Genomic DNA, 27,968 nt, shown 5'->3' with positions numbered 1-27,968 from the left:
TCTTCACTATTTTATTGAGATTGGTCATTGTTCTCCAAAAAAGTAAACGTCTTCTGATTTCCTGACTGCAGTTTGCGTCTGCCGTAATTTTCACACTTAGAAATACAAAGTCTGTCACTGCCTCCATGTTTTCTTCCTCTATTTGCCAGTTATCAATCAGTCTGCTTGCCATAATCTTGGTTTGTTTTTTTGTTTTTTTGTTTAACTGCAACACAGCTTTTGCACTTTCTTCTTTCACCTTGGTTACAAGACTTCACACCTTGGTTACGAGGCATTGCTGTTGTTGTTGTTGCTGTTGTTGTGTGCCTTCAAGTCATTTATGATTTATGGACACCCTATCTAAGATGTCCACAGATTTTTCTGGGGCCAAGCTCATTTAGTGGGTTTCCAGTATTAAGTATGGAATTGAACCCTGATTTCCAGAGCTGTAGTCCAACACTCAAACCATTACACCAACATTATAGTGTGCTCAATATATTGAGGAGGAATGCACAATTTAGAAGAGGCTGCAGTAGTTTGCTATGGCCCGAGCCTAGAGAGAAGAGTAGGACTCCTCTTCCTCTCTTACAGACTTGATTGCAAACTACTTCAGCACTTTGAATTTAGTTTACATTAACTGAAGCAAGTGGAGGACAAAAGGGGAAAGTCAAAAGAGGAACCTGGACATTTTGAGACTATTCTTGCCAGATCTGAACAGTTGCCTCTGTGATGTGTTAGCAGCACACACAATCCATAGCAATCCAATGCCTCCAATGCAAAAATGTAGAATGATCTCTCCCCAGTAGATGCTGATTGCAAAGAGCAGAGGAAAGGCTTATCTCTAGAGATACAGCAAACACTGTTTATGCGTAGATGGTGTCTGTCTACTATGAGGAAGCATCCTGAATTCATGTAAGGCATTAAACATATTTAATCTATCTCTTATGTGTCGTGGCACCCTATGTCCTTTTTTAGCATCATGCTAGCAAATACCAATCCAGAATCTGAAATAGCAGGCAAGATTCCTAATAGCAAATATAGGAAAGAATAAAGTTGCCTGGATTTTATCACTTGTTTTGAGACAGCAGGTTGAGGAGAGCCTTCACACTGAGCTGCCAATCAGATTTTTATGTCTGTCAACTTGTCTGTCCGTTCATCCATCCATCCGGCTCCTCATGCTTCCTTGCCTTCAGATCTATGTGAACTCCTTTCCACTGACTAGGTTCTCGCAACCTTTTAGGCCCTTTCATGACATTCATTTCATGACAAGCCAAACAGCCGGACGTTGACATCGACACAACATACCTCCTTTCTCTTCTGTCTCTGTATTGTCTATCCAAAACGGCATTGAATGTTTGCCATGTATGTGTCATGTAATCTGCTCTGAGTCCTCTTGGGGAGATAGGGTGGAATATAAATAAAGTGTTATTATTACTATTATTATTATTATTGACTAGGTTCTCACCAACCTGGTCAATAGATGTCATGAAAGGGCCAAAAAAGGTTATGACCGGCACACTGAATTGTGTTCAGAACTGTTGCAACAAGGGACTCCTGTACTCCCTATAGTCAGCGCCATGCTTATTCTCTCCACCACTCCATGCCTGGCAAAACCAAGAACTGTCCATCACTTAAAATCTTGCATAATTTATGCCCTACGCAGGATTAAGAACACAGAGCTTACACAGCCCTGCTAGTGACCTGCTACTTGGGGTCACCGTCAGGGTGAATCCATTTCTCATTTCTTATTTATTTGGTGCTTTTTCATCCAGAAAGAGCATATGCAAAATCAAGAGACGATTGGGGGTTTTCCAAGTTCTCTTACTAGTGTTAATGTGCTGGAGGGTATTCATTTCCACTCCTAGACAGAGATTAGAAAAGACGGAAATTAAGGACAATTCTTCTCAGAATTCCACAGCTAGCATGGCCACTAAATGAGAGATTGTGGGAACTGTATTAGAATGTTTTTCCAAGATTACTACCACTTCTTCCCACTTTAGTGCCCAATTAGTGGCAATTGCAGATTTGTCTGGCTTTTGAGCCCTGGTTTATCCCAGTGTTTCTCAACTTGGGGGTCAGGACCCTTGGGGGGGTCACTAGGGAGGTTTCAGAGCGGTCGCCAAAACCATCAGAAAACATATTATTTTTGATGGCAGAGAAGACTGAAGATCTCTCCACCTGTCCTTCTCTCCCTTTTTGGAATCAGATGGCAAATCCTCCCACCAACAGCCCTCCTCCGCTGTGATTGGCCAGGCTCTCAGCCAAGGGGGTTGATGTTTCTGGGGCTCCAAATGGGGAGGGGAGAGCAGGCGTGCTCCATGCATGGCAGCGTGGTGCACGGGCAAGGGAGAGTGAGCAAGACTGGAAGGAGGTTTGTGCCAGCAAGTCCCTTCAAGGTTCTGTGTGGAAAGTTTGACCCAATTCTGTTATTGGTGGGGGATAAGAATGCTCTTTGATTGTAGGTGAATTATAAATCCCAGCAACTACAACTCCCAAATGTCAGTCTGTTTCTCCCAAACTCTACCTGTGTTCACATTTGGGCATATTCATCAACTTGGATTCATGCCAAGTTTGGTTCAGATCTATAATTGTTTGAGTCCTCAGTGCTCTCTGGGTGTAGGCAAACTACAACCGCAAAACTCAACGTCAGTGCCCAACAAACTCTTCCAGTATTTTGTTGGTTATGGGAGTTCTGTGTGCCAAGATTGGTTCAATTTATTTATTTACTGTATTTGTATACCGCCATTCTCAGCCAGTCGGCGACTCAAGGCGGTTTCAATTCCATCGTTGGTGGAGTTCAGAATGCCCTTTGATTATAGGTGAACTATAAATCCCAGCAACTACAACTCCTAAATGACAAAGTCAATCCCCCCCCCCAACCTGTTTTCAAATCTGGGTGTATCAGGTATTTGTGCCAAATTTGGTCCAGTGAATGAAAATATATCCTGCATATCAGATACTGTGTTTACATTAGGACTCATAACAGTAGCAAAATTACTGTTATGAATTAAGGGTTGCAGCATTAAGGTTGAGTAACACTGGTTTATCCCAATCTCTTGGAAGCAAACAATTGGTTTAAGTGCTGATTCTATATTGGGAAAGGGGAACAAGTCTAGGACACTGAATTAGCCTTGCAGAACTTGGTGAGCTATAACCCACTCCCACCCAAAATAAAATTGCTCCCTTTGATCTCGATTGTAGCAGGAGGCAATACGCTACTGCAGAGTTTTACAGAGACTGAATAGAGAACTCTCCCAAAAAACCCCTCCAAGCATGTGACTGAAGCTGATAGCAAACAACCTTCCAGTAGATGTGGATCTCCAAGCAAGAATACGAAAGAGGCAAGCAATGTGTGGAAAGAAAATGCCCATGAATCCTGTACTGCAAGAGTTTGCCTTCCCTAATTCTTCCAATATTTGATAGCTTTAGTATACTCAGGAATTTAAGATTTGTCTCTTTTGTACTAAGTCTATACTTTTTGGTGCATTCTCTTATTTCAGTTTTATTTAGGGGATAAAAGGTACATTCTCAGCATATTTGAGGGTCTTACTGGGTCATTAAAAAAATAAAAACATAAACATAAGACAGTCCCTGGAAGTCCATTTTTTTTAAAGATCCCTTTTGGGCAGATATTGACTCATGGGCCTCAAAACATGGTCTGCAAAATATTTTGTTTGCATTTTCTAACCCTACAAGTGTGGTGTATGAAGACCCCCCAGACATGGTGGAAATCCCAGCTAAAGATGTGCTGGACCATTTTTTTTTACAGGGCAGCAGGAGCTGGAGGCCACAGACTGAGTGGCTAGTACGAACATAATTTACGTGGCGCTTTTTGCCCACCCCTGTATCACGTCGGCTTTCCTAACATGTTCATAGTACAGTAGTCTTGGGCCGACAGAATCTCGGATAAGCAAAAATGTTGGATAATAAGGAGGGATTAAGGAAAAGCCTATTAAACGTCAAATTAAATTACGATTTTGCAAATTAAGCACAAAAACATCATGTTTTACAGTTCAATACACAGTAACTTTATGTAGTAATTACTGTATTTACGAATTTAGCACCAAAACATTGCAATGTATTGAAACAGCTGTGGATCCGGACGGGATGCAGACTATGTTGGATAATACAGAATGTTGGGTGAGCTAAGGTTGGATAAGCAAGACTCTACTGTACATTTTGAATGATTTTGCCATACAATTCCCCTCACAGAAAATTAGATTCAGGGAAAACAGTTCTAGCCTGGTTCCTTTTCCAACTTACCCATATTTGCTAGCACAGAATTCCACCTCCATCGTGGAAAAGACGTATTTTCCCAAAAATAAGACAAGATCTTATATTAATTTTTGCTCCAAAAGATGCATTAAGGCTTATTTTCAAAGGATGTCAATTTTTTTTCATGGATCAAGTGCACATATTATTCAAGCATTGTCTGAACTTCAATTGCTCATTAGGGAATAAGTCTCAAGTTCATCTGCTTACATAGGCATTTACCTATTGTCCAAAGTAACCTACTTGGGTATTTACAAGTATTTAAAATAAATAATATAAATTATAATTAAGTATTAATGTCAATAATATTTATTTATATGTGTGTTTTTGTCAGGAGTGACTTGAGAAACTTTAAGTCACTTCTGATGTGAGAGAATTTGGTCTGCAAGGACGTTGCCAAGGGGATGTTTTACCATCCTGTGGAAGGCTTCTCTCATGTCCCCATATGGAAGCTGGAGCTGACAGATGTAAACTCACCCCACTCCAGGATTATTTTTAATATTATGATTCAAGATGTCCATCGTGTGTTGCAACAGATATACTACCAGTAAATGCATCAGTCTGGATGATGATCTTAACTGGGGCTTATTATAGGGGTAGGGCTTATATTATGAGCATCCTCAAAAATCATTCTAGGGCTTATTTTCTAGTTAGGTCTTACTTTTGGGGGAACAGGATACGTTTAATCCATAGTGGTACCATCAAATTTGAGTTTTACCACCTCTTACCTCACCTGCTGGCTGTGTGAACTATGCCTTTATCATGGTAATAGCTAGTAATTAAATATTAGGAGAACTATGCCATTCTCCAGTTATGATTATTTAAGGACCGTGTCCAGTAGCACCTCTGAGACCACTTTTAATATAGCATAAACTTTCAGATTGTGACCTCCTCTTTCATATGCCTGAACTGCTGGCAGCAAGCAATAGAAGGCAGCTTGTAGAATGTTCTTTAATACATATTTCTTTACAGAAGTGTTGACAGAGAGGGAAACAGAGCCCCACATCAGCTCCCCCTCTGAATGCCCAACAAGAACCTCATATTGGGCCTAAATGTACATTGCCTGTGACTCCTGAAGCAATTTAACAGAGAAAAGGTAGCCTCCAACTATGATTTGCAAAAGGAGATGAGCTGTTCAAGACACTACTTCTACAAAGCACGGCCCATTAAAGCAAAATATACCACTCGGGATGCCCAGGGCAAATCATTTACCGCAGGAGGAGTGAAGCAATTAATTGGGAATGCAAAGAAACAGCAGCAACATGACACTTGCTCGAAGCACCTCCAAAGATCAGACGACATTTATTGCAAACCGACCCATCATTAGTACAGAAAATAGAATTAAATTCTCATTCAGCTGTCTTTGGCGGGCAGCTGGGCTGGAAGGCAGCATGGTTACGATCCCAGGAGGACTGATCAGTTAGTTCTCCAAGAGGCAGGAAGATGGGCCTCACGAGGCCAAAGCTCCCTCAACAGCAGCAGACCAGCAGCAGCTCCAAGGAAGGCTGAAATATAAAAAGAATGGGTCTTTTATGCCTCTTATACGAATAGCACCTGACAGAGGAATGCCAGGTATAGGTTCTACTGTCACTGATTCACAAGGACACTAGAAGGTAAGCCCATGATTATAGGTATTTTATAATAAAAAGGAATTCTATACATTTGGGAGTTGGATTAGTAAAATGTTGAGTTCAGTCCCAGTTCAGGGTTATTACCGCTAATAACATTCTGGTTTGGTTCAGACACTGTATTTTTCAAACCATCTTAAATACATTTGAAACAGGCTAGAAACATGATCTCATAATTGCACAGCAAACTGCTAAAGAATATTTCTAACAATAGTAAACTAAGAAAAAAAAGTATAGTCTTCTAGAAATGATGCTTGCACATACCAACCAATTTCACAACCTTCAAATTTTTTGTCAGTAGCCAAACATAGCTGACAAGATCAAATGTATTTCTATTTTCGGGTATTCTTTCAACATGAGCAGTGAAGCAGTCATGCTTTTTTGCTCTACACATAGACGTACTACTATATATTCATTCCGTCTGAATACTACAGACAGACACGCACACACACACAAGCTGTAGTTCAACATATTCACTCATCTATGCATCAATAATTTGTCCCTTGTAAGAAAGGCAGCCATTATGTCATTACATGTTTGTTGGCCATGGTGGTCCATGCCTTAGTTACCTCCAGATTGGATTACTGTAATGCGCTCTACGTGGGGCTGCCTTTGAAGACAGCCCAGAAACTGCAGTTGGTACAAAGGTCAGCGGCCAGACTGTTAACTGGAGCGAATTACAGGAAGTGGTCAACCCACCTGTTAAAACAGCTCTATTTGCTGCTGATAAGCTTCCGTCCCAATTCAAGGTGCAGATAATTACCTACAAAGCCCTAAACGGTTCGGGTCCTGCCTATCTTCGTGAATGCATCTTCCCCTATGAACCTGTATGGGCTCTTAAGATCTTCTGGGAGGCTCTTCTCTTGCTCCCGCCCCCATCACAAGCACGGCTGGTGGGGACAAGGGAGAGGGCCTTCTCAGTGGTGCCCCCCTCCAGCTCTGGAACTCTCTCCCCAGGGAGATCAGATTGGCGCCCACCCTATCTACTTTCTGTAAAGAACTAAAAACATGGATGTTCCGCCAGGGCTGATGTTCTTATTAATTTGGGGTCTTTATTAATTAGGCTCTTGTACAAGTATTAACTAAGCTCTTGTACAAGTATGTTGTACAGATACTTTTTCCTATGATAATATTAGCCACCTCATAACAGGAAGCTTTTTTCAGGAAAGAATGGGTTAAAATGAGGGATTGTTATTTTATGATGACTTTTTGTACAAGGCAGCTAGGAATGTAAATCAAGAGATATTTCTTAAAATAACATAAAAGAACTGTCTGTTTTGAGAACAAGCATCTACAATGGTCTCTTGATATCCGCTGTTGTTTGGTTCAAGGACTCCTTTTCATGGAAACAAAAATCCATGGATGCTCATGTCCCAAATATACAATTGTTGTTTATATAAAATAGCAAAATCAAGGTTTGCTTTTCAGATTTTTAAAAGATATTTTCAAGTTAAGAATGGGAAAATCTGTGGATATGGAGGGCCGTTTCTACCTCTTTTTGTAAAGCCCTAGACCTATCTTGACTTTAAACTAGATCATAATAAATTTCTAAAATGGGTTCAGAGGTTGGAGCAAGGGACAGAATTTTCCACCTTAAAGCACAACATGCCAGAAGACTTTGCCCAGTGAAATCTACAAAGTACATGGGAAAATAATGTGCTCTGCAGTCCTTTACAAATTCCATGGAGTATGAAGAGAACACCTACAAAGCTACATGTATGTACATTTGCTTATCTTTCACACCTTTCATCATTTAGCATCTCTCGGAATTTATTATGAAAGCAGTAAAGACTACATAATATGACAGACTTAACACACATGTCCTCCTTACCAAAATGTCATGAGGGCTCATATTCGCCCACTCTCTTTGAGCTTTGCAACCAGATCATCCACTGTCTCCACCTTGACTCCAGCACTGCGCTGTGGAGGGTCCTCCACATTTAGAGTTTTCACTCGTGACGTAAGGTCCACACCAAGATCTGATGGTTTGACCACTTCAATCTTCTTCTTTTTAGCTTTCTGGGAGGGAAAGGGCAAGGAGAAAAACAGGACACACATGAAAAAACTGTTAGAACCAAGTTTATCATCAATCCTTGCTAAAAAAAATCAGCTTGATAATTCAAGGCTTCTGCGCAAATTTTTCTGTTGCGAGAAACCTATACTAGCTCAGAGGAGTGCTTTACTGCCACCATGACTAACTGTGTCCTTTCATTGTGTTGTCGAAGGCTGGGTCAGGGCATACCATGATATTGGGTAAGGTGGCATAGCGTGGCTCATTGAGTCGTAGGTCAGCAGTCACCACCACAGGCAGCTTCAGGCGCACCGTTTCCAGCCCCCCATCAATTTCACGCTCAACCTTCAGCCAGTCCCCATCCACCGTTACTTCAGAGGCAAATGTCCCCTGTGCAAATGGGAGAAAAAGGCTGCTAAGTTCAGAGTAGGACAAACATTACATATATGAATAAAAATACTGCAAACTAAAATTTTGTAAACAGATATGCTGAACACACATTTCAAAATTCACTGGCAGATTTGAAACAGCTGGAGTTAATTTACACTTCAGGAGATGGGATTATGAAGTGTGATACCCTGCCTTTTGCTCTTGGATAATGAAATGACTACTGACAGATCTCACTGCATAAATGTCACATTTGATGTGAAACTGGTAGAAAATCTGACATACAGGCAGTCCCCAAGTTATGAACAAGGCAGATTCTGTAGGTTTGCTCTTAAGCTAAATGTGTATGTAAATCAGAGCAGGTATGTAAGCCAGAATATTTTCAAGTGTAACTCGAACCAAATAGATGTATAGTTTGGCTTGGGTAGCATAGGGAAGGGTGAACAGCCTTGTGGTCTTTGTTTTGCTCTTTGTGGTCCTGCTCAAAAGATTTCACCTCACTTTCTGTCCCTGTGATAATTGGATTTTGAAAAAATTGGCTACTTGTGCAAATAAGGAGTGGTGATAAAGCTTCAATGGAGACACATTTTTTTTTCACATGATAACTCTTCCAGATGTGAATTCCCCTTCATAGAGGTAGATTTCTCTCACTTCCTGATGTCTCAACAGTTCTTAACTATGAATACTTTGTAAGTCATATGTTTGTAACTTGGGGATTGCTTTTATTTAGGAACCAGGTGACCTCATGACTAGCCTATCCTGTCTGTTTAATGTAGTCACAACAGTACCAAAACAGCGGCATGCCATTCATCTCCATTATGGGGAAGCGTGGCAACAGCAACAGTGGAGCCAAGGTGACATGTGACCTCAGGGAACAGGCAGCTTGCCACTGAATCACTTGAAAACTGTGCATTTCACATACTCTTGGAACTATTGTCAAGCAGCCAGGAGTGTGTGCTCCATCTCTCTATTAGCTTGGCGACTTTGGGTTAATAAGATTTCAATGGGTCATTTCCCACCCAGCCACTCCAGAATTTCATCTGCACGTTAATTAGGTTATTAACTGGTGACCAAAACAGGAAAAAAATCTGATAGAACCAAACAAAACAGACGGTTCATGTTATGTTATACCCTATGACAGTTAGACCAAAGGAGTCCTCTAAAATAAGGCAGAACAGTTTACTTCTATCAGGTAGATCATGCCAAAAATACACTAAAAATAACACAACTTTAAAGCCAATAGAATAACAGTATTTCACACTGAATGAAGAATTATACTATTTAATTCTGTATTTCCTGCCTTTCTCCCAAAACTGTCTTACAATAAATAAAAAAAACCAGTTACATGTATGAAAATAAACATTACTGTAGAATTAAACTAATCACAGCACAAAACAGTTTAGATATACACTAAAAAGACCAAAATGCAAATAAAAAGATGCAAAGTATTTTTTTTTAAAAAATACACGTCCCTTAACCCATTCCTTGGAAAATATTCTGTATTAAAAGCCTGTCAAAAGAAAAAGGGTTTTGTTTGCAGACAGAAGGAGGGAACTATGCTGCATAAAATTTTAATAATTTAAAATGTATTTTTAGATTTAGCTTGATTGTATTTTAATATTAGATGTGAAGTAATTGATTAGTTATGTTATTATTTAATTTTTGATTATGTGCTATAATTTTGTGTTATATGTGGATTTATTTCTAGGATTTGGTTGGGTTGTTTATTTGTTTTTGCTGGTTTCTTACAGCATTGAATGTTTGCTATTCTTTTATTGGAAACTGCCCTGAGTCCCCTCGGGGAGATAGGTACAGGATATAAATAAAGATGATGATGATGATAAAGATTATTATGCTAGCCTCCCCTGGAAAGATGTACCAGAGGCTAACAGCAGCCACCAAAAAGGCCCTCACATGTGGTGGAACAGAGAGATGGGCCTCTCCTGATGATCGCGGGGCCCATGGAGGGTAATATGAAGGGATATGGTCTTCCAGATAGTCTTAACCATCTTGCAATAAAACAGACCACAAATAAAACATATGCAAGATCTGTCTACCATTCAGTCTACAAGTTCCCTGTACTCGTATACACTATCAAACTTGAGGAATGAAGTTTTCTCACCCCTACCCACAATTTTCTGTTACTCATTCACCCAACATCCCTCCTAATTCTGCCACATGGTACCTGAGGCCAGTCAAGAAATGCTGCTGTCATTTGTCCTGTCTGGTTACAGTCATCGTCAATGGCCTGGAAAAGCAAACAAAATGGAAGTCATACAAAAGAACAAGGAAGTGCAATTATGTTCCAGTTTCCATAGCTGGACTCTTTCCCCAGAAATAAATTCATGCCAGGATTGCATGCTCTGTGAGCAATTCCTACCACTCTGCACCTACTAGGTTTGGCCTAAGCAGACTGGATTTTTCAACAACTGCAACTGGAGGGTGTTGGACGGAATGCGCTGGTTATACTGAACACATTATCAGGGAAGTGCACTGTCCGCTAAAGGAGAATGTGAGTTTGGTCTCTTGTTGATAAAAAAAATGCCTCCCTTGACCCCTTTGTTCTAAACTTGGTAAGTTTTCAGCACATGGAATAAGTACAGTAACCTTTCAGCAAGTACCAGCCCATAAAAGCCAGGATTATGCATCATTTAGATCCAAAAGCTATGGGTGATGTGGAGGTGACAGAAAATAATAATCTGAAGTTTAGCTATTACTTCTATCAACGACTTTCAAGCTTAGCAGGGCTGTCTGGTGTCCTCAATAAAAACTATTTGGATCAGCTTCCATCAGGGCATTTTGTGAGCAAATTGCTATTTGCAAACCAGACTTATAATCTCTTCAGCCTAAAACCTCTTTGATTTTGCTTTTCTTGACTTTGGCATAGCTATCCCCTGCATCCCTCTGCTGAGTAAGGGACTCCCTGCCTCTATTGCCATGCTAACCTCCTCATACTGGAAACAAGAGTATCTATACATGACCCACTCAGCTCAACTGCAATCCTGAGTGACCTCAATCACTATCCCTGACCAGACTGATAATTATTCTACCCATTAAAAGGAAAATGCTGAGATTAGAATTTAACAAGATATCACCTTTGGCCTTTAATCATCTCCGAAAACTCAATGGCTTCCAAATTCCTCTTTCAATGAAGCCCCAGATTCAGAAAGAGATTAACATTGACAGTATAAATTGCACTCCATGCTGCAATGTTGTGTCTATGCAAAAAGACACACACACATACACACCCTTCAGTTTTGCTCACCTGTTTGCCAAGCAGCAGAAGGTTAACACTTTCCTTCTTGGCCAACGCAGCTAAGATCTTTGAAACCTGGAAGGGGCCAAGACTCTCATAATCCTTTGCAGGAATCTCCACATGTACCCCTCGGTCGGCCCCCATTGCAAGAGCTGTGCGGATTGTCTCCTAAGGGAACAATGATTGTTGAAAGAAACATTTTTTCTTCCACACCTACAGAAGCTCAAACAAAGAAATCATGGTCCAATGCTACCATTGCACCCACAAAAGCTGTTTCCATAGGTGAAAGTATGGGGATGGATACCCTCCCAATGGTCCCCACATTTGAAAATCCTTAACAATTGCTCATGGGAGGAGGAATCCTCCAGATCAATTTTTCGTCTTAGAGGGCTACAGAAGGAGAAGCCAAAAATCTTAATAATGCTGTCATGTTGGATTTTGGCCAACTTTATTCTCTACTGCTTCTCAGACATCTCTCCTCTATCAGTATCTTTGTCACCATCAATTATTATTAATTAAAATATTTATACACTGCCCTGTATCATTTATATCCTGTCATATATCATGGGATCGTGGGGCAACATGCAAGTAAAATCAATTTAAGCAGTTTAAAACTACTTAAAATAATTTACGCAGACTGGAGACAAATTAACCAATTTAACAGGTTAAACAGAATGAGGCAATTTAAAACTATGTGCATACATATTTAAGAGCAAATCAATTTAATAAAAAGCCTAGTACTGGAACATAACGACTGTTATCAGCACCTGAGCCTCCAAGGGGTTGTGAGACACTCCACAATCGGGGAGCCACAACTGAGAAGGCTGTCACCATAAGGAAGGCATATGCTCATACACCCTAGTGATCCCATGGGTGGAGCATAAATAGGGTCCCCTTCAGTAGACCTCAGTACTTGGGCAATCTGTCTGGCAGTTTCCGAATCCTCATATGTAAAAGGAGGGTCATTTTCTTTCTTACAATTTGTCATATTGCATGCTTGGGCTAAAATTATCAAGCCAACACATATAGAGCAACCACATTTTATGAGGTGACAGTTCATGTCTTATCCAAAGTAACCTAGTTCATTTTGCACGTAAACAAGAACATGAATATATATCTCACCACATCATCACTATATCAGGATGCTTTAAGTTTTATATTAATACCTCAGAACATCTTAAAGACTATTCAATATCTGCGAGTTGCTATGGCAAATTTATTCTGTCAAATTGTTTGTGGAGAGGTTTCACCAGAAAGCTGAAAGAGAGGAGGGGAGTAAAGACTATTTAGGGAATGTGAAGAATGTAATCTCAGGACCCAACCCCAATTCTTTCCTCTTAGGAATTGCAGTGGAGTATCACAGACAGAAAAGCAGTATATTTGCAGTATTAGCTGTATTTAGACCAATTCCTCCATCTCATTTCAGATCTATTTATTCAACTGCAAACCAAAAAAAAAATCTGATGCTTAGGAAATATTTCTGTTCTTAAGCAACCTGGAATCATAGAGCAACAATTGATGGGAGGCACACAGGTAAATAAATTACAAGCCTACTTCATATACTTCTTTGTCAATAGATTGGAAAGTCACTCATATTGAATGCTCACCTAGCCCCATACAAGACAAGTAATAAAACTAAAACAGATGCTGCTTTCTCAACTTCGTTAATAACAGGCAGTAACCACTTCTATGGGAAAAGGGATTCCTGCTCTACTGGGAACACAGCCAAGGCACTAGCACACTTCATGTGCACATACACAAGATGTATGGCAGCTGCTGAGTTAGCAGCAATACACATATCTCTGCCCCATTTGGCTTCCTTCTACAGCCGGAGGTAGAAACTGGCAGTGAGAAAGAAGGGAACTCTGATCTTTGTCTTCTCTTTATTTTTTTTTCTGAGGATGAAGATTGTCAGTGGACTGCTGCTAGGAGAGGGCTGCAAAAAAAGGATTGGCAAAATAAGCCAGCAAGTGAAGGTCACCAGGAAGCGGGAGCAGCAGTGCAGAAAATAGATGGTGACTATGGAACTGTCAGAAAGCTGAATCTGACAGAAAACAGAATACAGCCAGGTCTGTGGAGATTGAGGGGAGAGGGAAAAGGCATAGAGGTAGTATATTTGGATCCGTTACTTTGTGAGGCTGGAGCAGATTATACATTCTTGCATACGGTCACACGCATGTAAAATAGTTCACCTTCTGTGTGTCTCCTTCCACCAATGACACTTTTGGGGATCCTATGGAGGATACCAATAAAGAGTGCTACATCTGGTTATGTGCGATGCAGTTTCCAAATCTGCCCAGTCAAAAAACTCATTCAGTTTCATAGAATCAAAGAGTTGGAAGAGACCTCATGGGCCATCCAGTCCAACCCCCTGCCAAGAAGCAGGAATATTGCATTCAAATCACCCCTGACAGCTGGCCATCCAGCCTCTGTTTAAAAGCTTCCAAAGAAGGAGCCTCTACCACACTCTGAGAGTTCCGCTGGTAAACAGCTCTCACAATCAGGAAGTTCTTCCTCATGTTCAGATGGAATCTCCTTTCTTGTAGTTTGAAGCCATTGTTTCGCATCCTAGTCTCCAGGGAAGCAGAAAACAAGCTTGCTCCCTCCTCCCTGTGGCTTCCTTTCACATATTTATACATGGGTATCATATCTCTTCTCAGCCTTCTCTTCTTTGAAATCGTGCACATTCTCCCTAGGAGTAATCACCACTGAACAGAAAACTTACTACTGACCAAGTCTGCACATAATTGCATGGTCAATTGATATTTTAAAAATCCCAGCATGCATTCACTCTCTCTCTCACACACAACCGACAAATTATCTTTTCTAGCAATGATATGAGAGCCATTTTCTCATCTAAATTTGAGTGAATTCCTAATACAGGGATAAGCTAAAGTACAGTAGTGCCTACATAAGTCAGCAAACTAATGGAGCACAACCCCTTGGACTAAAGCCTACTTAGTGTTAACAGGAGTGGACATAACTATTTAATTAACACTGGCTTCAGTGGGTTGACTCTCACTGGGATGCATACTAGATTTAGCCTGAATTATTTAGTAACCACCATAGGAATTCTCCTCCCCTCTAGTAGATTATTTGAATTTCTGCTCAAGAGTAACTTAAGGGCCCTTCCACACTGCCCTTTATCCAAAGAACTGGTCCCAGATTATCTACTTTAAACTGGAATATACAGATAACCTGGGATCATATCCTGGGATACAGGGGCAGTGTGGAAGGACCCACAGATGCAAAAATGGGAATGTATATGCAATTATCCCAGTGCATGACTGATGTATACCAGACGTAGCAACCCATCTCAGAGTTCAAATAATATATATAAAAATACAAAGTAAATGCCCATGCTTCAAGTCTTTCCATGTCTGACCTAGGTCTAGCTGTTTGGCCTGTATGGAAATCTTAACTATCCAAAGTTTTGTTGCATGTCTAACTTCAAACACACAAATCACGCTCTAACGCAGATACCTGCAATCTAGGTCCTGCCTTGAACAAGTTGCAAAAGTCAAACTGCTCCAGAAATGAATATCCAACCTCTGGAAGAGATATAGTGATGTATGCAAAGGACAGTTATCTCACTCAGCAACTTGTGCAAACCTGCTGCCACCTGGTGGTCAACAGCTTCCTAAACAGCAGTTAACCCAACGCCATTCCTGTCTGTTCAAATCCATGTGCTTTGTTTACAATAATTTATTTTGAGTGCAAGACATTCAACAAACTGGCAGATAGACAAAGAGGAGCTGTGGTACCAATCTATAAGAGAAGCTGGAGGAAGATTTGGAGCTCTTTTGTAGCATCTGATTGATAATAAAGGTCTGGGTTTTAGCATGACTTGGATGCTATACTTGATACTGGTCCAAGTACATGTAAATCTGGCTCCTGTGTATTCTGTGTTATTGGATACATTTTAACTTATGCTGCCTGAAAATGTAGACAGTAGGGCTGGGCAGTTTCGTTTCGTTAATTCGTAATTCGTTAATAATTCGTTATTTTTTTTAATTACAAAACGATAACGAACCATTCTGGAGCAATTTTTTAAAAAAACGAATTTTTAAACACGTTTTGTAAATGCTTCGTATTTCGTTATTGTATTCGTTTCGTTATTGTTCTGAGGTCGTTTCGTTATTATTTCCGCATATCTGGGGCGAGTTTTTTGTTTAATTAGTGAAAAAAAATTATAATATCACACCAACAGTCAACAACAGAGGGAGAGGGAAGCTTCAGAAGTTTTTGGCGGTTTTTTAGCGTATTTCGCGGTCACATCCGCCATTAACTAATCGATTCGTTATTGTTTCGGAAATCGATTCGTTAATGTTTTGTAATTTTTTTCACATTTACGAAATTTCGTAAATATTGAACTTTTTAAAAGGAAAATTTTGTAATTATTTTAAATAACAAAACGCAAAACCCCCCAAAAAACGAATCGATTTTAGAAACAATTTTTTCCGTTGTTACCCAGGCCTAGTAGACAGGATCTTTAGAGATGTGACACATGTGTACTGAACCTCCTTATGAGCTTATTGTGACAAGGCAGGTAGCCACCTTCCCAAAATAAACTGAGGTACATTGTAGAATAACACAAACACAACACCCTGAACTTTATCATGCTGGAGAATTATTCTCCAGCTTCCAACATCCCTTTTTGATCAAGATTCTGGAGATTCAGACAGCACAGAAAAGTATTTGGAGAACAATTTGTGATAGAAGTAAGGATGGAATTGAGGTTTGATTTCTTGTGAACAGGGTTGTTAAAAAAGAACTACAGAAACCCAGATACATGTTCTAGTAACAGGCTTCTCTTGTTCAAGGTGGATTTTTTGTCCACTGCTCAATATCTGACCACCATCTCACCTGGCACTGCTGTGGACCACAGCTTACAGCAATCACTTCAGAGACAAGCTTCTTCTCCTTGAGACGAACAGCCTCCTCCACAGCGATCTCACAGAAAGGGTTCATGGAATGTTTCACCCCATCCGTCACCACACCCGTCTTGTCTGGCTTCACCCGCACCTGCAAGAGCAGTAGTCTGTGAGGAAAAGAGTCCAGGAAAATTCAGAACTGGGGAATGTCCTCTTACAGTCAATATCTAGTCTTCTTTTGGGGACAGCAATCTAGTAACTGAGCACAGCATCAAAAGCACATAGGTCTTAATCCACTAATCTCAGTCCCTACTTGAACACATCCACTGAATCAGTGGGAATCACAGGAATGTTTATTTTCCACTCAGGGAATGTTTAAATGGATCTACTCTTGTTCAAACTAACTATTGGATCTGGCCATTATCAGCCCGAAAGTACGGGTACATTAGTAGACACACTTCAGTAGAGAAGAGGACTAATAACTCAGGTTATACCTTGTTTTTTGGTTTCATGTAATTTCTTATAACACCCCTAAAGTAAACCAAGAAATAGGGTTTTCTTTGTTCAAAGAGGGTTTCCCCTTTGCCTTCGTCTGAGAGTGTGAGTTACCCAAACTACTCAGTGCATTTCCATTGCTAGGGATTCAGTCCAATGACTATGTAGAGTTGGGGCCCAATGTTTAAGAAGCAGTGATCTACTGTAAGGACGTACACATGGCTATTAATTTGATTAGAATTCTGTCCTTTTCCCTGCTCATGCTTTATTGTATCACTACAAACACATTTCTGCTACTCAAAAAGTTTGGGTTGTTGATGCTGCAAAAAAACAACAACAAACAAACTCCTAAACAAAAGATACGGACAGAAGAAGGGTTGCAGAAGCACAAAAATACTGCAATATGAAGCTTCTATCTCAGAGGTTAGATTATTTGAGGAATAGCCACATTAAACTAATGATTAATGGTCTGCACCATGCAAGACAATCTTTTTGAGATGGTAATCATCAACTCCTACCATCTAGACTTCTTTGAGGTTTATGGGTTAAAGGGCAGGGTGGAAGCTGTTTGCACAAGGAAGAGCCAAGATTAAATGCTGTCCTCAGTAGCAACTGCAATCTGAAAGAATGAACATGCTATATCATAGCCTATGATAACAGGGCAGTACAGAAAGGTACATATAGCTGATTGGACAATTTTTACCAAACAAACAAAATGGATTCCAACAGGGGTAAATATAAGATGCTATATTTAGACAGGGAAAAAATGAAACATGTAAACATATTTATTTATTTTGCATATTTGTATCCCGTCCTTCTCACCCCCCGAGGAGGACTCACAGTGGCTTCACAACAAGAATTCATTCAATGCCAACAACAGTAATAAATGATTAAAAACAATAAAAACAATTAGTTAATGTTTTAACATTACTAAAACGTTGCTTAAACAACACAGATTTGAAATCATAGTCCAGGTCAGTCCATTGTCATTGACACAAATTGGGTCTCATTCTAAATTGTTGCCTTGAATAGCTTGGTCCCATATCCAGGTTTTGATTATATGAGTCTATACTGCCATATAATCAAGTTCATAGCAGATATTCTGGTTTTTATATGGCAGTGTAAAAGGGGCCTAAGCTAATCGAGGACAGGTCTGCTTAGTACTTGAGAGGAAGAGCAACAAGAAAAACCAGCTGTTCGTTAGTTTGTTTGTATGTAGGTGACTCACGAAAGCTGAGAGGCACAACCCGGGGATCGCAACCAGATACAGTGAAGACATCTGTCCTTGCATTTTGCTACTCTGTGCTAAATATGTATGCCCAGTGTGGAACACATCTCACCATGTTAAAACAGTGGATGTGGCTCTTAATGAGACACAGGACATCACAGGATGTCTACACCCCACAACACTGGAGAAATTATACTGTTTAGCTAGTATTGCGCCACCTGACATCCACTGGGAAGTAGCAGCAAATAATGAAAGGACCAAGACATTGACATCTTTGGCCCATCCCCTGTTCAGATATCAGTCAGCATGCCAATGGCTTAAATCAAGAAACAGCTTCCTAAGATCAAGAGAGATACGCGCAGGAACACCTCAGCAAAAGAGATGTGGATTGTGTGGAAGGGGTCTGAGAGGTCTTCAGATAGGGTCTCAGAAACACTCTTAAACCTGGAGAGCCGCCACCAGGCAGAGTTGACAATCATTGAGCCAGATGGAACTGGATCTGGCTTGGTAACGCAAAAGAGACAATTTCTTTTCCTAATGTTCATGTGTCTTTATGTTGGTTTATGGGGTCCACCTAGGATTTCCTTAAGCAAGGAATACTCAAGGGCCCCTTCTACATTGCCATATAAAATCCAGATTATCTGATTTAAACTGGATTATATGGCAGTGTAAACTCAGATGATTCAGTTCAAAGCAGGTAATGTGGATTATATGGAAGTGTAGAAGGGGCCAACAAATGTTTTCTGTAAAAAATAGCCTACAGCACTGTATCTGAAACTGATCTTGACCGCAAGTGGGGTTCCCTTTGCTCAATGTTGGAGTCACAAAAGTTTTAATAATAAAAGGTTTCTGGACACCACCCATTTACGCAACGCAATCACATACCACATTTACAGTGGAATCTGCAGTAAAGGATTCAGATGTACTCCACAAAAATAGAAAAACATCCTGTTTAGCAAGTCTTGCAAATGCTGATTTATCATCAGTAAAAATGTTTGTTCTTTATACAGTAGAGTCTTGCTTATCCAACCTTCACTCATCCAATGTCCTGTATTATCCAATGCAATCTGTCTCTTGCCCAGATCCACAGCTCTTTCAATACATTGCAATATTTTGGGGCTAAATTAATAAACACAGTAATTATCATGTATTGAACTGCTTTTTTCTGACAATTTGTTGTAAAACATGTTTTGGTGCTTAATTTGTAAAATTATAATGTAATTTGATATTTAATAGGCTTTTCCTTAATCCCTCCTTATTATCCAACATTGTTGCTTATCCAACATTCTGCCAGCCTGTTTATGTTGGATAAGCGAGACTCTACTGTACCTATATACTTGGCATATGGGTGTATTCTTGGAGGGAAAGGGGTTGCGAGTGGAAAATGTTTAACAAGCCTTGGCCTACAGAAGCTGTTTTTCTTTTTTTCTTTTTTGTTTTTCACTCTAAAGGATAAGAGGTAGGGGCCAACCTAATGTCACTGGGTAGAAAATTCCACAGGAAAGGGGCCACCACTGAGAGAGCCCTGTGTCTCATCTCCACCAGTCGCGTTTGCAAGAATGGTGGGACCAAGAGCAAGGCCTCTCCTGTCGATCTTAAGAGTTCCTGGGCACACAGAAAATTGGGTGAGCTGGCATGCGCTAAACAGGCTGCGCTTTGGCAGCATGAGATTCAGAGCTAACCTTAAGAAGCAGGGCCACAAAGTGGAGTCCACAGCATGCGAATGCAAAGAAGAGCAAACCCCAGACCACCTACTACAATGCAACCCGAGCCCTGCCACATACACAATGGAGAACCTTCTCACAGTGGCACCAGGGGCACTACAAGTGGCCAGCTTCTGGTCAAAAGACATTTAACATAATGCCAAGTTTTAAAAACTTTTTCTTTTTAAATGCATTTCAACTTGCTTCTGAAATGATAAAGAAATAAGCATAGGGTTGTTGTGACTTTTTTGGACTTTATGACCATGTCCCAGAAGCATTCTCTCTTGACTCCAAAATCAGGACAGTAAATGGTGATAGTATGATAGCTGGGTCCAGAAACTCCAAGCGTTACGCACATTCTGCAATGGCGGTTGTGAATAAGGGAAGGGGAGAGTGGCACACTGAGGGTGGGAATATACTTGGAGTTGCATTTGGTGGAAGGATAGAAAGGAGGGAAGGGTTAGGATACGGCTTAGGGTAAGTGTTAGGATTAGGGTTAGGTTTAGGGTTTGGATTAGAATTAGGGTTAGGATTAGGTTTAAGGTTTGGGTAAGTGTTAGAGTTTTACCATTAAAGGACTCTTACATTCCTTCTATAATATCTATGTTCCGTTCTGTGTTGCGCAAGCAGTGCTCCCGAAGGAGCGAAGCGGAAACAGCGTAATGCTCAGAGCTTCTGGGTACAGCTTTTATACTATTACCCAGTAAGTGATATTAACCGTAGTCACTTACGGATGTGAGAGCTGGTCTATAGGGAAGGCTGAGCGAAGAAAGATGGATGCTTTTGAACTGTGGTGCTGGAGGAAAGTTCTGAGAGTGCCTTGGACCACGAGAAGATTCAACCAGTCCATACTTCAGGAAACAAAACCCGACTGCTCATTGGAGTGAAGGATATTAGAGGCAAAGATGAAGTACTTTGGCCACATCATGAGAAGAAAGGAAAGCTTAGAGAAGACAATGATGCTGGGGGAAAAGGAAGGAAAAAGGAAGAGGGGCCGACCAAGGGCACGATGGATGGATGGTATCTTTGAAGTGACTGGATTGAACTTGAAGGAGCTGGGGGTGGTGATGGCCAACAGGGAGCTCTGGCGTGGACTGGTCCATGAGGTCACGAAGAGTCGGAAACAACTGAACGAATGAACAACAATACAGTAAATAAAGAACAACATTCAAAAACTGGGGAATTCCAGACAAGAAACCATCAGAGCCAGCTAATCATCTCTCAACAAAGGATTCCCACAGGCAGTAAGTAGCCAGACTTTGAAACTGCTGGGCCATTCAATGCTAATCAAGGTGGCCAATTGCAACAGTCACACCTACCTCAAACAAACAAGAGTTCTTTCTCCCACCCTGGACATTCCACAGATATATACACCCCATTTTCCTAGTTTCCAACAGACCTCACAACCTTTGAGGATGCCTGCCATAGATGCAGGCGAAACGTCAGGCGAGAATGCTACTGGAACGAAAAGCCTGCTGTTGAGATGAAACTGGAATGGAAGTGCCATATTTTGAAAGGAAAGTTTTTAAGGTAATGGTAATATTCATGATAATTATAATAATATACAATATATAATAGGCACCCCCCCCCTCCAAAAAGTAAAGAAATTCCCCGCGCGCACCTTCACAGCGTAGTCAATGACTCGCTTCACTCCCACCATGGCCCTCATCCCGGCCGCCGCCATCTTGCCCCTCTCTCTGTGTCTCATTCACCTTCTCCCCTCGGCGGAGCGCGCATCTCCCCGCCCACTACACAAGCTCAGCCAATAGGAAGAGAATACACAGCGGAATGGGCGGAGCGACGTCCTTGGATATGAGCGCGTGCTCCCCCGCAGCACCCAATCACGAGCCGGGCTCGTATTTCTCTACAGCCAATCGGGCAACTCGAGAGAAAAGGTGGCGTTGAGTTGCTGATTGACGTGTCGCCTTAGCCACTCCTCGCATCGCAAGTAGGCGCTGAAGTGGGAGGAAAGGAGAAAGAAATGCAAATTTCATACATTCTGGGCCAATCAATATTCAGCATCCTTGCGACACGCCCCCTCCCCGTCCTTTGCCCGTAAGGAGCCAATAGGAGTTCAGCAGCTTCCCCTCCTCCCTGCAGCGGGGAGAAACAGGAATGTAGGTGAAAGGGTAAGAAGCGTGACACGCGTGTGCGTCTTCAGACGTTTAGAAGCGTGCAAATAGGTCAGTTGAAATGTTAACACAAAAATAATATTTATAATTGCAATATAATATACTGTATATACATATACATATATTTATAATATTATAATGAAATACAATATAATACTACTAATAATATGATATTATAATTATATATTTTATAGTACATGTAATATTACTAATAATATTACAATATAATGGTATAGTACAATATAGTAATATATAATACTGATATTGTACTATGCTAACAATATAATATATTGTATGTGTATATATATCTTGTAAGCAGCTCTGAGTCCTTCGGGGTGAGAAGGGCGGAATATAAATGTCGCAAATAAATAAATTGTATTACATATTATAATGTATAAACATTTATTATTATATTTGGTGAATCTGTCATATCAAAACTAGATTTAAATAAAAGTTATGAAACTACTATTTTATTTGTGGGAGAAAATTTTAAAAGCTTCTTATTTCAATCCAGATCAGTCTGGTTTTTCTTTGTGTGCACAAAGTCTGAGTCTGCGGCCTTTTCTACACTGCCATATAATCCGGATTATCAAAGCAGGTAAACCGCATTAATTGCTTTGTACTGGATTGTATGATTCTACACTGCCATATGATCAATTTCAAAACAGATAATCTGGATTTTATATGGCCGTGAAGAAAGGGCCCCACACTGCCCTATATCCCAGTGCCCAATCAACATTGACATTAGAATTCGGAATAAATTGAATTACATAGCAGTGTAGACTCATGAAATCAAGTTCAAAGCAGTTCAATCTGAACTGTGGGCCCTTCCACACAGCCCTATATCCAAGAATATCAAGGGAGAAAAATCCCACAATATCTACTTTGAACTGGGTTATCTGAGTCCACACACAGATAATGTGGGATTTCCTCCCTTGATATTCTGAGATATAGGGCTATGTGGGTCTAAGGCCCTTCTACACAGCTGTAAAAAAAATTCAGATTATTTTATTTGAACTGGATTATCTAGCAGTGTAGACTCAGATAATCCAGTTCAAAGCAGATGTTGAAAGTCTGTCTTGATAGGGTTGTTTTAGGTATTTCACAACCTGAGGATGCTTGCCATAGATGCAGGCGAAACATCAGGAGAGAATGCTTCTAAAACATGGCCATACAGCCCAAGAAACCTATAACAACCCAGTGATTCCAGCCATGAAAGCCTTCAACAATACATTGAACTGATTTTCTGCCTTGATATTCTGGATTATATAGCTGTGTGGAAGGGCCCTGAGTCTACAGTGCTCTCTGGATGTAGGTGAACTACAACTCCAAAATCTAAGATCAATGCCCACCAAACCCTTCCAGTATTTTCTATTGGTTATGGGAGTTCTGTATGCCAAGTTTGGTTCTATTCTATCGTTGGTGGAGTTAGGAATGCTCTTTGATTGTAGGTTAACTATAAATGACAGCAACTACAATTCCCAAATGGCAAAATTAACCCCACCAGTATTCAAATTTGGGTGTATTGGGTATTTGTGCCAAATTTGGTCCAGTGAACGAAAATACATCCTGCATATCAGATATTCACATTACGATTCACAACAGTAGCAAAATTAGTTATGATGTAGCAATGAAAATAATTTTATGGTTGGGGGTCACCACAACATGAGGAACTGTATTAAGAGGCCGTGGCATTAGGAGGCTTGGGAACCACTGATTTAACACTTCCAACAAAGAATTCCCCCAGGCAGCAACAAGACAGGCTTTGAAACTGCAATGTCATTAAATGCTAATAAAAGTGGCCAATTGCAACAAGACAAGCAGACAAGAGTTCTTTCTTCCACTCTGGACTTTCCACAGATATATAAACCTTGCTTGCCTAGTTTCCAATAGACCTCACAACCTCTGAGGATGCTTGCCTTAGATGCAGGTGAAACGTCAGGAGAAAATGCTTCTAGAACATGGCCATATAGCCCGAAAAACGTACAACAACTCAGTGATTCCAGCCATGAAAGCCTTCGACAATACTCTGCCTTGATATTCTGGAATATATGGCAGAGTAGAAAGGTCCATGGAGATTGCTAGAAAACCCAGAAAAGTCTAGAGAGCTGTTCCCTCAAGGTTTTTGAAAAACTCTACAAACAATTTCTTCATTTGTGTTTTTTTTTTTTTCACTTCTATGAAAGTCCTGTTCCCTTAACTCTGGTGAATGTGGAGAGTTGACTGTTGGGTAATGGCATTTTAAATTATTTTAATTGTGAGCATTTCTAACAAGTGAATGGTCTGCTTTGTAGTCCAAAACATCTGGGTTTGAAAAATGCATTGGAGACAACTGAGTGAATCCATAAGTACAAAAGACCACATGCTGAGTACACTAAAGGGGTTTATTTAGGGGGCGACAAAACAAAGAGTAGAGAAACATCATGTCAGACATCAAGGGAAAGTTCAGTTTCATAGCGCACTGCCTCGCTCAACAATAACACTTGCTTTCTGGGCCAGGATTAACATCTTCTCAACCATTCGGACTGGAGCAAGCTGAATGTGTCACCCAACACGGGGACGTACGCATATCTTCAAGCCTGGATTAATGTTTGAAGTTTGTGGCAACCTGAAGTAAAACACTGTGTCAAAGCTGAGTGTGTTTTCTCCTAGTTCCCCAAACCTGGTCCTTTGGGCATCGGGTGGGCACAGGTCCAGCCAGCTATTTTTGTCACTTCGTGTACATAGACTAATCCCTGAGTCATCCAGTTGTGTCAGATTCTGGCTATCTTTTCCTCTGGGCGCCTCCAGAAGCAATCCGAGCCATGCAGTCCTCTTGCAGCGTACAGACCATTGTGGTCCCGAGAAGGGTTTGGGCCAATTCCTCCTCTTCCCAATTCTTTGCCACAAAGTGGCAAACGCCTGCAAGACAAAAGAGGCGCATTTCAGCAGCCTTCTGAGAGTCCTAGACAAATAAACTACCTTTGGGACTACAGTGCCCAGCACTTTCAATGCTAACTGGGGAACCTGAGAGTGGTGGCATCCAAAAGTAACTTTCCAAAGTTCTGCTGCTCCTACTCGCTACCAATATCTCTGCTAAAACTTCCTCTAGTACTTCTCTGGGTATCAGATCCTCCAATTTTTGAATTGAGGAGCCTAAGATTGTGGAAGAGGTGGCCACCTTCTTGAATGTTTTTCCATGCTCACTTGGTGCATGCGTTACTGCAGCATTTCTCAATCTGGGGGTGGGGGTCCTGGGGGGGGGGGGTCATGAGGGAGTGTCAGAGGGATTGCCAGAGACCATCAGAAAACACAGTATTTTCTGTTGGTTTATTTATTTATCACTAGCTGTTCCCTGCCACACGTTGCTGTGACCCAATTTGGTGATCTGGAAAATAAAGTAATGGCAAAGTGTTGGTTTCTAATATATGTAACTTCTTTATGCTTGTGGGTAAACAGTACTTCTTGTTGTTTCTTTATCAGTGTTGATGTAGAGATTGTCTGGTTTGCTTACTCTGGAACAGGGAACATATTATTGTTCTTTAGGGGTTCCTTTCAAATCTATGATATTATATCTGTCATATACATGTGTGTGTATGTGTGTGAATATTATATATCTATCTATATACATATATAGCTGGACAGATCTTTGTCAGGAGGGCTTTGATTATGTTTTCTTGCCCTGTTGAAAGGAGTTGGACTGGATTGCTTAAGGCAGCATTTCTCAACCTGGGGTTGGAACTCCTGGGGGATGGTGTCAGGAGATTTAGCCCAATTCTGTTGTTGGTGGGATTCAGAAAGCTCTTTGATTATAGGTGAACTATAAATCCCTGCAACTACAACTCCCAAATGTCAAGGTCTCTTTCCCCCAAACACCATCTGTGTTCATATTTGGGCATACTGAGTATTCGTGCCAAGTTTGATCTAGATCCTTCATTGTTTGATTCCACAGTGCTTTCTGGATGTAGGTGAACTACAACTCCAAATCTCAAGGTCAATGCATACCAAACCCAGCAACTACAACTCCCAAATGACAAAATCAATCTTCCCCTTCCCCCACCAGCCCCAAAACTTCCTAACTTGGGAAACCCCCTCAGTAGTCTTGCCTCCCAAAAGTACATGATCATACTACCATCGTGGAAGAGTAGAGAAGATAACTCACTGGAAAAAGGTGGCAATGCTTGGCAAAGTGGAGGTTGTTCTGTGCCTTCAAGTAGACTCTGACTTATGGCAACCCTGTCATAGGGTTTCCTTGCCAAAGACGGGTGCCAGGGTGACTTTTTAAGTTCTGGACAAGGGTCACCACTAATAATGAACTGCTTTCATGGTGGGTTAGCAAATAAAGCAAGAGTCAGCACACAAACACATACTGTGGTATGTTGCACTGCTGAATCACTTTGCATCTTAGCTTGATCATAGATGCCACTTGGGAGTGCTCAGTTTCATAGTGACATTGTGTCTTTCAAATATAGGAATGGGTATCTAGCCCTCCAGAAATTCTGGAGCCCTAACTCCTGCAATCCTTTCCCATTGGCCATTCTGGCCAGGGCTGAGAGGAATGACAAGCCACACACATCCATAGAGTTGCCCTGTTGTCCATTCTGAGTCCATGTAACTGAACCCTACCCTTAGCTCTTCTTTGTTCTGGAAGGTCTCCTCATCTTAGGCCCCTTCTACACTGCCCTATATCTCAGGATCTTATCTCAGATTATCTGATTTCAACTGGATGAGTCTCCACTGCCAGATAATCTGGGATAAGAAGATAATCTGGGATCAAATCCTGGTATATAGGGGCCGTGTGGAAGGGGCCTTAGTTCCATCATCTTTCCCTAGTCTCCAGCTCTTTGTATATTGCATTTCATACCTGCAAAGGACACCACAATAACAGAGAACCATCCTGGCGCCAAGGACCATGAAATGAATGTGTTGGCCTCCTCGGTGGATGATCTCATGAAATTGAACAGGCCTAACCCTCCTGTGAAGCCTGGATGACAAGAGTCAATGAGAGAACAAGGTCAAAGCAGAAGATCAAGAGAGAGGCTGGATCCACGTTGCCATATAATCCAGTTAATCTTCATTCTGAGACTAGATTATATATGTAGATCCAGCCAGAAGGACCATTACCAGTTGATTCTTGAAGAATTCAGAGAGCTGGCATCTCTCTATGGGCCCTTCCACACAGCCCTATATCCCAGAATATCAAGGCAGAAAATCCCACAATATTTATTTATTTATTTATTTGCTGTATTTGTATACCACCTTTCTCAGCCCATAGGCGACTCAAGGCGGTTAACAGGGCAAAATTCAATGCCTACAATGTCATAAATACAATTTAAAACATATAATAAAAACAAATCAATAAAATATAAATTCATCATGTCTCCTTGTTTAAAACATTGTCCAGACTCATTGTCTAGTCATTCCATTTTCCTGTATCAGTTACTCTGCATTTGCAAACGCTTGTTCAAAAAGCCACGTCTTGACTTTTTTCCAGAATGTTAAAAGGGAGGTTGTCTATCTAATATCTATAGGGAGGGCATTCCACAGCCGTGGGGCCACCACCAAGAAGGCCCTGTCTCTCATCTCCACCAAATGTACTTGTGACGAAGGCGGTAACGAGAGCAGGGCCTTCCCAGGTGATCTTGAAGTCCTGGATGGTTCATAAGGGGAGATACATTCGGACATGTAAGTTGGACCAGAACTCTTTAGGGCTTTATAGGCTAAAGCCAGGACTTTGAATTGTGCCCAGTAGCAAACTGGCAGCCAGTGGAGCTGGCGTAACAGAGGAGTTGTACGCTCCCTGAACGCTCTCCTATTAGCAATCTGACTGCTGTTTGTTGGACCATTTGGAGCTTCCGGACAGTCTTCAAAGGCAACCCCACGTAGAACGCATTACAGTAGTCTATATGGGATATAACTAGCGCGTGGACTACCATGGCCAAGTCAGACTTCCCAAGGTATGGGCGCAGTTGTTCAATATCTGCCTTGAACTGGGTTATCTGAGTCTACACTGCCATAGATTCC

General features: G+C 41.0%; 1 protein-coding gene across 2 annotated transcripts; it reads right to left on the bottom strand.

Annotated features, from left to right (window-relative positions):
• Nucleotides 1–5,534: 5,534 nt before the first annotated feature.
• On the bottom strand, nt 5,535–21,559 carry LOC137094692 (electron transfer flavoprotein subunit beta-like). Of its 2 annotated transcripts, none has more exons than XM_067461757.1 (7): nt 21,455–21,559; nt 16,400–16,558; nt 11,543–11,701; nt 10,463–10,525; nt 8,122–8,280; nt 7,711–7,898; nt 5,535–5,756 (listed from the first exon to the last, which is right to left on the bottom strand). In XM_067461757.1, the coding sequence occupies exons 1-6, from the start codon at nt 21,539–21,541 to the stop codon at nt 7,728–7,730; spliced, it is 798 nt and encodes a 265-aa protein (XP_067317858.1). In that variant the 5' UTR covers nt 21,542–21,559; the 3' UTR covers nt 5,535–5,756; nt 7,711–7,727. The 2 variants fall into 2 exon arrangements, with proteins under 2 accessions (XP_067317858.1, XP_067317859.1); XM_067461758.1 differs by having other exon boundaries at nt 16,400–16,574; nt 21,455–21,554.
• Nucleotides 21,560–27,968: the final 6,409 nt, after the last annotated feature.

This window comes from Anolis sagrei, chromosome Y (genome assembly GCF_037176765.1).
Source record: "Anolis sagrei isolate rAnoSag1 chromosome Y, rAnoSag1.mat, whole genome shotgun sequence".
Classification (NCBI taxonomy): domain Eukaryota; kingdom Metazoa; phylum Chordata; class Lepidosauria; order Squamata; family Dactyloidae; genus Anolis; species Anolis sagrei.
This window is presented reverse-complemented; position numbering and strand designations above follow the sequence as displayed.